The sequence below is a fragment of the Heteronotia binoei genome, chromosome 1 (genome assembly GCF_032191835.1).
Source record: "Heteronotia binoei isolate CCM8104 ecotype False Entrance Well chromosome 1, APGP_CSIRO_Hbin_v1, whole genome shotgun sequence".
Taxonomy (NCBI): domain Eukaryota; kingdom Metazoa; phylum Chordata; class Lepidosauria; order Squamata; family Gekkonidae; genus Heteronotia; species Heteronotia binoei.
Genome location: NC_083223.1, coordinates 134,298,334 through 134,312,647, shown reverse-complemented (window position 1 = coordinate 134,312,647; position 14,314 = coordinate 134,298,334). Strand labels below are relative to the sequence as shown.

General features: G+C 40.8%; 1 protein-coding gene across 1 annotated transcript in view; it reads left to right on the top strand.

Moving 5' to 3' along the window:
- SYNE1 (spectrin repeat containing nuclear envelope protein 1) overlaps positions 1-14,314 on the top strand; it is a 621,543-nt gene that overhangs the window by 114,850 nt on the left and 492,379 nt on the right. Inside the window, exons 11-13 of the mRNA XM_060240915.1 lie at positions 5,651-5,815; positions 12,165-12,277; positions 12,842-13,010. Coding sequence (XP_060096898.1) covers positions 5,651-5,815; positions 12,165-12,277; positions 12,842-13,010 — 447 coding nt within the window. The remainder of the gene's footprint in view (positions 1-5,650; positions 5,816-12,164; positions 12,278-12,841; positions 13,011-14,314) is intronic.

Genomic DNA, 14,314 nt, shown 5'->3' with positions numbered 1-14,314 from the left:
TACGGTAAATGACCTCCAGCTTTATTTGCAGATTCAAAGTATCTTTGTTTAAATTTCATTTTTTCCTGCATTTCTTCTACTAAGAAATCCAGTTGATTTTTTGTTTCATTTTCTTTAATTTTTTTCTTATTACCAGTAATTTTATGTTCTTGTTCTAATGACTTCAGTTTATATTATTTTCTTTATAGAATCTTGTTTCACTTTTTTTCTTCATTACAACTATTGCCAATAAAGTTCCTCTGATGTAAACTTTGTTGGCCTTCCATATTATTGTTGCAGTGATTTCACTTGTTCCTGTTAAAATATTCCATCAAGTCTTTCTTGTATTTTTGAATTACTTCATTTTGTTAGTAATAGTGCACAATTTAATCTCCATCTTCTTTCTCTTTTACTTCCATATTTACTCTATCTGATTATTGTCCGCTAAGGTCTTTGGCAGAATCTCTGTTTTCCCAGCTTTGGTAATTAAGGTTTTTTATATACAGCACATATCTGTTCTTGAATTTGATTGGTGGCTATCAGATAAGTACATATTGTCGCTTTCATCTGGATGTATTAGTCACCAGACATCTTCCAATTCTAAAATTCCCATGTATCTAAATAAATGTTTGTGAAGATTTTTTGATCTGTCTTTTTTGGAACCCACCACTTCATTTATATGTCCAAAAACTAGAAGATCACCTTCTTGAAAGCCTAATGACGTTTGATATTTTTTTCAAAGATATTTTGATATTATTTAAGACATATATTGATGCCAAAGTCAATACTTGTTCTGGTAACTTAATCTCCAAAATCAAATATCTTCATTTTGATCTTTTAGTTCTTCAAGAATGTACAAACTTTGGTTGTTAATATATATTGCTACACTTTCTTTTTTCATTTGTGCAGATGCAATATAAACTTTACCCAGTCTTTTGCAATTTAGTATATGTTCTTGGTCTTTTCAAATATGAGTTTCTTGAACACATAAATGCTTTCCGTTTCTTCAGTTCATTGAAGATTTTTAATCATTTGGAGGGTAAATTTAATCCATTCAAGTTCACTGAAATTATTTTAAAATAATTCTTTTTCCCATTCTTTTTTTCTCCTTTCTTTTTTATCATTCCTTGTTCTTCTCTAGATGAAGGCCCAGCGTTTTCTGATCCTGAGCTTTGATCACTGTTTTTCACTGACAGCTCTCTTAGGAGTGCTTTGGCTAGTTAAACTCTTATTATTTTTCCGCCCTTAGTCAAGAATATTTATAGAGCAAAAGGAATTTTCCAGTGTTATCCAATTTCTTCTGTTGCAACACTCACTTCAGATTTTCAGGTCTCTTTCTTTCTTTCTTTCTTTCTTTCTTTCTTTCTTTCTTTCTTTCTTTCTTTCTTTCTTTCTTTCTTTCTTTCTTTCTTTCTCTTTAAATTTATATCTCGCCCTCTCCACAAGCGGACTCAGGGAGGCTAACTATCAATTATATAATACAATTTAAAATCAATAAAATACATTAAAACATTTTGTGGTGCTATACAACTTTGAATGGCGGGATCTTTCATTTTTTCTCTTAGTGATCCCATGATATTCATAGCTCCTCAGCGGTGAGAGGTGGTTGTTTTCTCCCGGATTCAGGTGTTGAAGGCCTGTGGAAGCAGTTGTTTTACAGGGCCTGCGGAATTGTGAAAGATCCCGCAGGGCCCTTATGGCCTCCGGGAGGGCATTCCATAGTTCTGGTGCCACCACCGAAAAAGTCCTGGCCTGTGTGGAGCATAGCCTGGCTTCCTTTGATCTGTGGATGGACAATAGATTTTGTGACCCTGAACGCAGTGCTCTCTGGGGAACATGCGGAGAAAGGCGGTCCCATAGATAGGCAGGCCCCTGACCATAAAGGGCTTTAAAGGTCATAACCAACACCTTGAAATGGACTCAGAACAAAATAGGCAGCCAGTGCAGCTCTTTCAGCACTGACCGAATGTGCTCCCATCTAGGGAGCCCCGTCAACAGCTGCGCTGCAGTGTTCTGCACTAGCTGTAGTCTCTGGGATGCAAAATAAGCCTTTTTTTGTGGCTCAGGCTGCCATCTCATAGGTCTGCATAAATGACCTATAAGATGTTCTCATAGCTTCGTCCCGAGTATGTCGCCACTGCCTCTCTAGTTTCATTGCCATTTCATCGATCGCAGCTCTGGTGTGTACCATGGAGCGGATTGTGAGCAGGGATGAAGAGGATGTCGAGGAGCGACCTTGTTGATGGCTGCAGAGAGCTGGCTATTCCAGATCTCTGTAAGCTCATCCAATGAGTCACCAGAGGGCCAGGGATCCCGCAAAGCCATTTGAAGCTGCATAGGGTCCATCTGACTTCATGGGCAAGCCAAAACTTGCTCACCGCCTAAATGAAGTAGAGGTGAAGTATCCACACGGGCCTTCAGGGCATAGTGGTCAGACCATGGCACTGCAACAGCAGAAATCTGATCCACTGCAACTCCCGCTGCAAAGATCAGGTCTAACGTGTGCCCAGCCTGATGTGTTGGTGTTGTTATATATTGGGAGAGTCCCAGTGCTGCCATGGAAGATACTAGGTCTGCCGCCCAAGAAGCCACATCCTTGGCATGGACATTGAAGTCACCTAGGACAATGAGTCAAGGGTGCTCCAGTGCCCAGTCTGCTACAGCCTCCCATCAGGGACGGTAAGGCACCGGATGGTACACCAGCCAGATTTGTATTGTATTTGGTGGTAGATCTTTTAACTATTTGTATTTCTTGTCATTTAATTTTGTGCAATTCTTTTTTGTATTGTAATAAATTATATTGTTTGGGTTTTTTAATGAATGAAGATAATTAATATGACACATGGTACTTTATTTCACCTTGCATACTTCAAATTGATTCTGAAAATTTATGTAATTTCTAGGAAGTTACCTTGCACTTTCAGATAATCTTGTATTAGTTTTCAGAATCAATTATCTAAATCCAATATGTCACATGGTACTTTATTTCACCTTGCATACTTTGAATTGATTCTGAAAATCTGTGTAATTTCCAGGAAGTTAACTTGCACTTTCAGGTAATCTTTTATTAGTTTTCAAAATCAGTTCTCTAAATCCAAATCACAGTTTTCTGAAATTCTGGGATTGGCTCAGCAAGTTGGTTTTGAGAAGCCAAAAAATAAAACAGCCACACTGGCACAAGCAGAACAACAACCTCCAGCAGAATCACTGAATTTTGAAAAAAAAAGAAGAGAAAGGAAGGCAACACACACAGACTTCTGTAGCTCAGGTCCCTGAAAACCACAGAGGTACAAGGAAGTTGATTTGTTCTCTGTGATTAAAAGAAATTAAAACCCACCAAAATAACAAATTAGGATTTGAAATAAAATTGTGGAAGTAAGGCAAGAAATGGGGGGGGATTTGTCCCTGAAACCAGTAGAGTGCAAACAAGTGGGTTTTGTGAATAAGCAAACCCCAGCAATAACAAATAACTCTGGGGGAAAGAAACAACAACAAAACCAGGTCTCAGATTCAGTGGGAGCTCACAGGAGCGCAGCTCCTGAACCTTTCTGAGAGTTCCACCTCTTTGTCCATTGAATAGTATGTGCAGCTGCATAACAATCCCTGGATGAGCTCCACCACCTATTTTTCAACAAAACAACCCCTGAACAAAACCCAACACAAACAGCTTCCCCCTTGGGCCTAAGGTCCCTTAAATTGTCCCACAATGTGGGGCTGGAGGACAAAAGGAGTCCGTAAACTCTAGCATACATCAACAGCCAAATCAACAAGCACACAATGTGGCTAACTCAGGCAGAAGCTACTTGCAAAGTGAAAGCAGCTGACAGAGGCAATAAATACCATCTGCTCATTGTGCGGAATAGAAGCTCCGTGATAGGCTCTCAAAGCTATGGACAACTGCTATGGGTGTTTCTAGGGCTCCCAGAAGTCCACTTCCAGCATTGCCTAGAAATTGATTGCATCGGTGCCAGGCTGTCTGGAAAAAATAATGAACCAAATGAACTGCCTAGGAAAACAGCTGGTATGCTTTCCAGTTTGTGCATGATGCAATGAAACAAACCAGTTCAGAACAAAGCATGAATTGGTAATTTTGAGCACAAATTGTGATTCATGGTTCATTTTGTGCCCATGCCTAGTCTTAAGACATCAGCAGTTTTCATTGATCTGACTGCTGCTTATGACACAGTCTGGAGGGATGGACTGTTGTACAAGTTTTCCTCTCCAGAACATTATTTCAACTTTAAATAACATGCTGAGCAATAGAACTTTCCAAGTAATTATGGATCTGTCAATTAACAAGCAGAAGAAACTGAATAATGGTTTACCCCAGGGCTGGTTGCTTGCTCCAGTTCTTTTCAATCTATACATTTCTGATGTTCCCAAGATGATATCCAGGAAGTTTGTTTATGCTGATGACATGGTGATTGCAGTAAGGCACATATCAATTGAAAGAACTGAGGAATACTGACTAGGGACCTCGAAATTTTGGCTGACTACTACTGTAAATGGTGGCTCATTCCAAGTCCAAGAAAAACAATACTCCTGTTTCCAACTGGATAATAATCTTCAACCATGGACTGAATGTCTGCCTTAATGGCACCTGACTTACACACAACTATACACCTAAGTACCTTGGCATTACCCTGGACAGGACCTTGAGCTATAAGCACTATCTTACCATGTAGCAGTGAAGATATGCATGTGAAATACCATCCTCAAAAATTATATTTTACAACTTGGGATGCATCTGCTAGAACAGTTGGATGTACAGCTTTGGGGTTGGTGTATAATACTGTGGAATATGGTGCTTCAGTGTGGCTCAGCAGCCCCCATATCCACAAACTTGATGTCCAACTCAATACAATAATGAGAACCATCAGTAGCTGTACTACTCTGACCTATTGGCTACCAACAGGGCTTTTTTGTAGCAGGAACTCCTTTGCATATTGGGCTACATCCTCCTGATGTAGCCAATCCTCCAAGAGTTTACAGTAGACTCTATAAGAACAGCCCTGTAAGCTTTTGGAGGATTGGCTACATCAGGAGGGTGTAGCCTAATATGCAAATAAGTTCTTGCTACAAAAAAAGCCCTGGCTACCTATGTTGTGCCACATCACTCCCCACAGATAATTGAAAACCGAAAGCTGCCTGTTCACAAAGACATGGCTGACAAGGGTAAGATTCCAATACCAGTGATATGAGCTGCACAAATCCTGCAGTCACATTTCAGTCTATGGAATGAATGATCACAAACATGGATGCAATTGTTTCCACCCAATATCCATAATTGATAAACACCAATGAGAAGCCATCAGGATTTGACTTGTCACATAAAGCATGGAAGATATTAAAATAATACGAACAGGCTTTAGCAGATGCACAGACCTGTTGTTTAAATGGGGGGAATAGCAGGACCCAAATGTGATTGTGGTGCAGCCCTCCAAACTATTTTTCATCTGTCACAGGAATGTGAGCATCCTGCTCTCCAGGGAGATGTAATGGAGTTCTTTGAACTTTCCCCAGCTTGGTTACTTATTTTATGTTATTATATGATTCCTGTATGTAATTCTGTCCTTCAATAAGTAAATAAATTCATTCTGAATTTTAAAATTCAATAAGACAGATATCAGACCATATATTCATATAATGTTTGTGCATTTGTCTTTTCCAGTTATTTGAGTGGCACTTGCAGCTTGATAAATCTCTTCCTGCTCCTTTGGGCACTATTGGTGCTTGGCTTTATAGAGCAGAGACTGCTCTTAGAGAGGAAATAATTGTCCAGCAAGCTCATGAGGAAACAGCAAATATGATTCATAGGAAGCTTGAACAGCATAAGGTTTGTATGCATTGTAATCTTTTTGGTGGTAATATAAAATCTTCTGAACCTAGCTATTGTACAGTTAGGAAGGTATGTTTATTATGGCAAAATCTGCAAATAATAAAGAAGAATGAGAAATGCTGCTGTTCTCAATGGGTGAAAGAGATCATGAGAAAAAATATTCATCTTTATTATTTTGAGGTTCCGCTATGATATTTACACAATGCAGGTCCAAATACGTATGCAAGTGTTGATATATACCTAGTTCTAAAATCATGCAAGCCAACGTAAAATAGTTATTGCAAGAACTTTTCTATATATAAGGCCAATTTCAAAACTGAAAATGTTCAGTAGTGGGAGTGGACAAGGGAGTGGACAAGTTGTACATTACTGCTCCCTTTACTGTGATTGCCAGTTTAAATTAAAACATTGCTGCAGCAACTACCTTCACTTCAAACAATGTTTATATTGGTGGGCTTGGTAAGGTTTAAGGTGAACAGTAGGGTTGTAAGGTCCCTCCTGGCAATTGGCAGGGGGTGGGGAAACTTACTGGGAGTGATAGGGAGGCCTAGCCAACATTTCAGCAGCATAGCTACATCACTTCCAATGTGACCTGGAACTAATGTCATGCAGTGACATCAGGGCATAGTCTGACATTTGGACAAAAATTCTATGGTAAATTTGGCTTCTACCATAATGTTTTTGCCCAAATATCAGAGTGTTGCCCTGACATGATGATGTCACTTCCAGGTTATGTCAGAAGTAACATAGACTTGTAGCTGAAATGTTGATTGAGCCTTGCTCTTTTTCCAGGTAAGGCCCCCGTGTGAACCAGCTGTTTGGTGGCCGGGAGGTCAGGCCTGTAGTGAGGGAACCCCACATCCACTGAGGGGTCTGGCAACCCTAGTGAACATGGATGGGAAAGAGAAAAAGTAGGGAAAATCATGTGTGCTGGCTGGACAATGAAATAAGCATGTGTTGTTGCTTCTGAATTAATAGAACTTGTGTGGTTACTAAGCAACCAAATATGTGATTCCTCCCCTGCTTTTCCAGATTAATCTTTCCTAGCCCACTCAATATGAACATGACTTGAAAACAAAGCAGCTGCCAGCACATCTTTCTATAAAATAGCAGGACTAGGGCTATTCTGTCCAACTCTTGTGCCTGACATGGAGCTTTAGTAGTGTTGGTTATGCTCAGTGATGTTAGAGGAGATGAAGGTATGGAGAGTGTTGTGCGGCCTCTCACGTTAGTGTTGTAATGAATTGACCTATTGGCCAGTTTAGTTACTGATCACTGATGCAGAACATATTTGATAAGCAGAAGCTCAGATATTTTCATTATGCATTTATTTGTGTACTTAACCCAGAGCTGTATTTATTTGCTTTCTTCATTTATACCTGCCTTTCCCCCTGGTCAGAGCTCAAAGTGGCTTGGGCTGTTCTCCCATTTTGTCCTCACAACAACCTGTAAGCTAGGTTAGGCTGAGAGCATGCGACTGGCCCAAGATCACCCAGTTAGGCATTCTGGGGATTTGAACCTGGATCTCCCAGCTCTTAGGCTAACATTCTAACCACTACACCCCACTTTCAATGTAAGTGTAAAATTAACATGAGAACTAAAAGATATACAAAAAACATAAATACAACAAAACATAGGGCAGGAAGGAGGGATCACAGAGGGAACTCCAAACAAAACAGAAAAAAGACTTCACCTGCTAGCAGAAGATGACAACAGAAAGGGACAGAGAAGTCTCCCTTGGAAGAAAGTTCCAGAGTTTTGGTGCCATTACTGAGAAGGTCCTTTCTTGGACTATCACTTGAATCAGGGCCTCAGAAGATGACCACAGTGGTTGGGCAAATTTGTAAAGGAGCAGGCAGTCCTTCAAGTACGTTGGTCCCAAACTATATAGGGCTTTAGGGTTCAGTGTCAGCACCTGAATTGTTACCAGAATCAGGGAGTCAGTGTAGGTGGGCCAAAACTAAAGTGCTATGGTTCCTATGAACTGCTCCAGTCAACATCTTGGCTGCAGCATTCTGCACCAACTGAAATTCTCAGTGGTAGCCCTGCTTCTCAGTGGTAGCTCCATGTACAGCGCATTGCTATAATATAATCTAGATATAATCAAAGCATGCACCGCTGTGACCAGACTTTTTCTGCCCAGAATAGGCAGCACTCCTGTTGACAACTGCCACTGCTTATTCAGCAATAGGTCTGGGATGAAGAACACAGCCAGACCTGATCCTTCAAGGGAAGTGCAAACTCATCCAGAAAGTGTGACACCTTAAATCCTGGGTCAGATCTTTTGGAGTTGGACAGACCAAAGGTCTAGGAGCTGAGAAACAACCCCCCAGCCCTACTTTCTGAAACATACCATCCAGATAGGACTAGAACCACTACAAAATGGTGCCTCCCAATCTCAGCCTGGAAAGACAGTCTAGAAGGATATCATTATTACTGGTATCAAAAGCTGCCGAGAGGTCCAAGAGAATCAACAGAGTTGCATTCTGTTGTGTGTCAGCCAGAGCACAGTGAGAACTCCTCAGGGGAAGAGGAGCCATGTGTAGCCATCTCTGAGTCAGCAGAAGCCAGCATGCAGGAAGATGAACTGCAGGCTGGTCAGGGTTCACAGCCAATAGCTGATGCAGAGCCAGAGATAGTCTCCAGCCGTGAGCCTACAGGTGAAGCTAAGTGGATTGTTCCCTGCCGTCCAGTATCACCCACACCCTTTGAGCACCACAGACAGAGGTTACAAGCAAAACAATAGGAGAGATGACAGAGTGATCACCTTCTGGCCTGACACCAGCTGCTTGAGTAGTTACAAAATTACTCCCAAGCAGCTGGCTGCAAATTTGACCCTTTGGCACATGCCTATAAAAACCAACCAAGGGAGGCTGTTATGTGTAGAAGCAACAAGTCATTTTGCCACTGACTCTGTGACCACAGCCTTGGAGTTTGCCTTCAGTTTTTGGTTCTACTAGACTTCTGCTTGTGAGTAACCCTTGAATGGCTTGACTGTGCCTCTTGGACAACCCCTTGGTAATGGCTTGCTTGACTCTGAACTTCTGACTTGGTTTCTCTTGCACAGACTTTGGTTGCCCCCCAGGAACCCACCCTCAGCTTTGCCTGACCCATGACACTTTCCCTCTGTCCATCTCCCAGTGCATGTTAGCCACCAGGACTACCAAGGCTGTTTCAGTCCCATAAACAGGCCTAAAACCAAATTGGAGAGTATCTAAACCATTGTGTGATCCAAAAAGCTTGAAGTTGTCCACCTACCACTTATTCAGTTACCTTGGTTAGGAATGAAACATTTGAAGTGGGTTAATACTTACTGAGGGTAATTTTCTTTAGAAGAGGATGGACCACAGCCTATTTGAAGGCTGGGTCAACTACTCCCTCTCTCATTAATAAGCTTTTGGGCCCAGTCCCTCCCGCAGCAGATTTAAGCAGACAGGAATGGCAGGGGTCATACAAGGAAATGGTAGGCATCAAACCTCCACGGATCCTGTCCACATCCTCAGGCTGCATAAACTGTACAGTATCCCAAGCAACTGGATAAGTTAGCATCCTAGCACCATTTGATTCTATCACTGCTGAGGTAGAGTCCAGACCAGGTTGGATACAATGAGATTTTATCTGCAAAATGCTGAGTAAAACAGTCACAGTTGGCCACCAAGAAGTTATCTCCACCTGCAGGCCAGATCCCACTATACCCCCCTCCACCCAGAACAAGTCTCCTGGCCTACACTGTGCAGATGCAATAATGGTGACTGTTTCTTTGCCACCAACACCACTGCTGACTCTTTGTCAGAACTTTGCCCTGTGTCTGATTGGATTTATCTGGAGTCTTCTTCTGCAGTTCCTCTAGCCATCTCTAGTCTTTTCATCACCTGCAGTTCCTCAGTAAATCAAGGGGCTACTTGGGCTCTAACACCTGAGAGATTTTACAGACTGGGAGTGATAATGTCAATCACCTAGCTGATTTCTTCCAGAGGTCAAGCAGGGCATATACCAGCATATCAACAGGAAAATTCCCAGTAACCATCAGAAAGCTATTTGAATCCATATGGCTTCAGGAACAGATCATTTTAATAGGTCCCTACCCCTGCAGAGATTTGGTGTCTCCATAAGTCTAAGCACAAGCAAACAATGATCTTTCCATGCCAAAGAAACTATAAGAAATTCTTCCACCATAAGATTTTATTCCTCCCAGACTGAACATACTAAATCAAGAGAGTGACCTGCACAATGTCTCTCCCCCCCGCCATGACTGAAAGCAAGCAATGCTAGTTTTGCCATCTTCTTTTTAAATGTTTCTGATTGTTTCAAATATTGTGTTTTTATGGTTTTTAACTTGTTTTATACTGTATTGAGCCAAACTGTTGTAAACTGTCCTGAGCCCTGCGTAAGCAGGGAAGGATGATAAAAAAAAAAAATCTAACTAACTAAATAAGACCAGTTATTACTGGAGACAGACCTGTGGTTGTTTATGGTTGTCATGAAATCTTGATCCATTCCTGACAAAACAGCCTTGGCATTAATGTTAAACTTCCCCAGAGCAACCAGGCTAGCAGTCCTCAACAGCTCAGGAAAGGAAAGACTATTAGGTAGGGGAGGAGGGTACACCAACAGACTCCCCGTTATGCAGGGGTCCTCAATCCCTGGGCCGTGAAATGAGGCAGAGCCGCTGCACCATCCCTTTTGCCAGCCCAGGACCTGGGCAGACAAAAGAAGCAGTGTGGCCTCACTCCAAAGCACTACCTCTTTCATCTGCCCAGGTCCTGGGCAGGTGGAAGGGGTAGCATGGCAGCAGCCTTTGCCTGCACCTCATTTAAAGACCCCCATGGGGAGGCAGGGATGGGACGTGGACAGGGGGCAGCCTGGGGCAGCAAAAATCCCAGCACCCCACCACCACCGGTTTGTGAAAAAATTGTCTTCCACAAAACCGGTACCTGATGCCAAAAAGATTGGGAGCCACTGCTGTTATGCATTGTGTTAAGATTCTGTTTTGAGCTTGAGGCAGACAATCATTGCAACCCAGAATCCTGAAGCCTACATTCCTATTGGACATTCTATTGGAACCTACCAATTGGGACACTAAGGCCTGTTCACACAGCATGTTAAGTCCACGTCAAACTGACCCGGTTCTGTTCTGAATATCTTTGTTCTGGATATTATCGATCAGACTGCCATACTGCAATTCAAATTGCTCCGCAGTGAAACAGTCCACACGACGGCACCATGCAGTTCTTTTTTTGCTCCACTATTATGCATCCCATGGGGCTGCATGTTTGACATCTCTGGTTTATAGTATCTTAGTATGAATGTAAAACTAGTTTCAGAGTGCATGCCATATGGTAAGGTTTTTGCAGCTTCAAATTCCTGTCCTAATTCATGTCCTGTTAGAACATGTGTGGTTCTTACTCTTCAGGCTCTTTAGGGCTGGTCCACAGGGATGATCCTCCATAGTTTCCACCTTCCGAAGAAAATCCTTGATATGATTTGACATCCTTGGTGATTGCGAAGGAAATCCCTCCCCTTGCAGGAAACAGTCTGCAGAGTTTCCAGCCCATGAGTCAAATTTTATGATGTTCAAAAGGAGGCAGGGTTTTCTTTAACAGACAAAACTGTTTAATACCCAGTCAAGCAAGGAAATTAAATAACCAACCAAATCTTCACACTCTGGAAGTCTTCTAAAGATTCAGCATGTTTTATTTATGAATAATTCTAAGATGATGATTGTAACTAATTCATTTTAATAAGTAAACCTTGCAAATTGCTGTTGCTTAGATACTACAGAAAATAGCTCCTTATTAAGCTTGTTCTGGTTTATATTTTATCAGTGAAGTACAGATTAGAAACTGCACTCTGTAACACAGACAATGTAACTACTGAATACTCTATGTGCTCAGAGGTCATTATGCACTAAACACACAATGACATTGAGATTGGATCTTCAGTTGTTTTGTTGGGGGTGGGAGAGACAAACCTATGTGCAGGGAACACTGAAACAGGACAATTAGTGGTGGGGAGGAACTATTGTTATAAAATATTACCAGTTGCAGAGTTATCTTTTTTTTTTTCTCTCAGCAAAAATACAGATAGGTAGCTCAGGCAACGTGTTCCCTTAAAGCTCTGAACGCTTCAGGCAGTGTCAGAATTGCCTATTTTAAACGTGCTGGAATTATAAGACACAGTTTTAGCACAATATCTCAGAAGGCACTTTCCTTCTCTAGAAGCTCATGCTGCTCTGACAGCATGATCAAACGCTTACATGCATTGAGTCATCAGTGCAGCTTTTAAGAATTGTACCTTTCTGGATTGCTTACCGAGAGTCTTTTTCTCACTCACAAATCCAAATTAGGATGTGCTTAAAAATGTAGATGGCTACAAAAAAACATTCCAGGAGATCCATAGAGCTCAATCTGTCAATGGAGTTCCTGTTCCACCAGAGCAGCTAGATGATATGGCAGATAGGTAAGTCTGATTTCATTCTTCACTTATGCAGTGGGTAAAGAACCTGTTTTTTTAAATGTTCTTTTCAGTTAAAACGCAGTGCATGGGAGCTTTCCTGTGGGTATTTGAATGTTGTGGAATCAGCAAATATTCCATGCAGTACAGTAATTATTTTTTTAAAAAAAATCCTTGCTATTGAACTCCAGATTTTGAAAAAAGAATTTTTGTTCAGACTGATTTCCAGTTGCCATTTGGATAAACGTAGGAAGAATATTATGTGACATTATCTTTCTGATTCTTATGGGAGAAATGAGAAAGGGATCTACTTGTTAATATGATTTGATAATGAAAGTTAGCTGGGCTGCAGCCCTAAGTATATTTCTTGGTAAATAAACTCTACTAAGTTAAGTGAGACTTGAGTAAATATATTTAGAATCGATCTATATGATTTATATTTCTTCACTTAATAAATACAATAATTATTTTCATCATCATCATCTAAAATCAAGTTTTTCCTTAGCATCATAAAAACTAATTTGTCTACTCAATGTTTTGCTGTTTTAATATAGTGTGGTTCTTGCCTAGGTTTAATTTTGTTGCCTCTACATCTGAGCTCCATCTGCTGAAAATGGAGTTCTTGGAATTAAAGTACCGACTGCTATCTCTCTTGGTTCTGGCAGAGACAAAATTAAAATCATGGATTATTAAATATGGAAGAAGGGAATCTGTTGAACTTCTGCTTCAGAACTATATGGTAAGTTTAAGTTTTTAAATATGATTTTTGTTTATTCAGAATGATACCTTTTCAAACAGTATTATTCTTCCATTCTTCAGTCTATATATGTGAGTGTATTTGCACACATTATTTTACACAAAAGAAAATTATAAGGAAATAGATGAGAATGGAAACCTCCTACGTCATGATGAGTCAAGGCACACATGGTCCTATATCGCACATGTTCATATTATGTAGGCAAACCATGCTTTATGATGGAATGCATTGCCAAAGACATGTATAAATAATTATTTATTCTTTTCTCTGGAGGTGAGCTACTGACTAAGCTACTAAGAGGGTAATGTACAATACTCAGTACAATATCTAGTTTTGGTGGACAGAGACTGAAATGTATACAAGAGTTGCCAGTCTCCAGGTGGGCAGGCTTAAGTAGTGTTTTATGTGTATGTTGTCCACATGATCTACTGTGGTTTTAAGGCTGACCACAAAGATGCTTTGTATCAGTTGACAGGTGCCTTTTGCCTGGCTGTCTTTATCAGAATTTTGTAATTTGAAAAACTGAACAGAAAATTAAATTAAACCAGTAGGAAATTGTGAATACTAAATATTTTGAAACTGAAACCATTTCACATGGTATAGGAAATATGTTTATGAGCCCCTGACTCTCAAAATGATTTTGGAGGCAGAAAAAGCATCTGTTGTATGCGCTGCCCTCAATAATCTGGTCAAGCCCATTTTGTAGACAGGTTTACATTGGTGTAACTGGCTGATAAGTATCCAAAAGCACTTTTGCATAGTTGTAGATGACTAAGCCAACTTCCCCATTAATTTGTGTTTTCGCACCTTTCATTGCTACTTAAAACTTTATGAACATAAGAGAAGCCATGTTGTATCAGGCCAGTGGCCCATCCAGTCCAACACTCTGTGTTACACAGTGACCAAAAAGCCAGGTGCCATCAGGAGGTCCATCAGTGGGCCCAGGACACTAGAAGCCCTCCCACTCTTGCCCCCCCCCCCAGCACCAAGAATACAGAACATTGCTATTTAGAATCATATGGTAATGGTTATTTCTGTTGTACTAGTTCCAGCTCACCTTTCAGTACAAGTTTACATCCTTGTCTTCATGAGCTCCTAATACTAATGCAACATCATATTTATGAAATTATGCTGTCTATCCTGGTACAACCCACTTTAAACCAGATCATAGGATCAGAATTTGAAAAACAAAAGAGCCATCATGTAACCCATGCAGTGATTGATTCTGGATTCTCTCAGAACAAACAATTGCCCAGTTCTTTGGGCCCCAAGAATTTTGTCCCCAC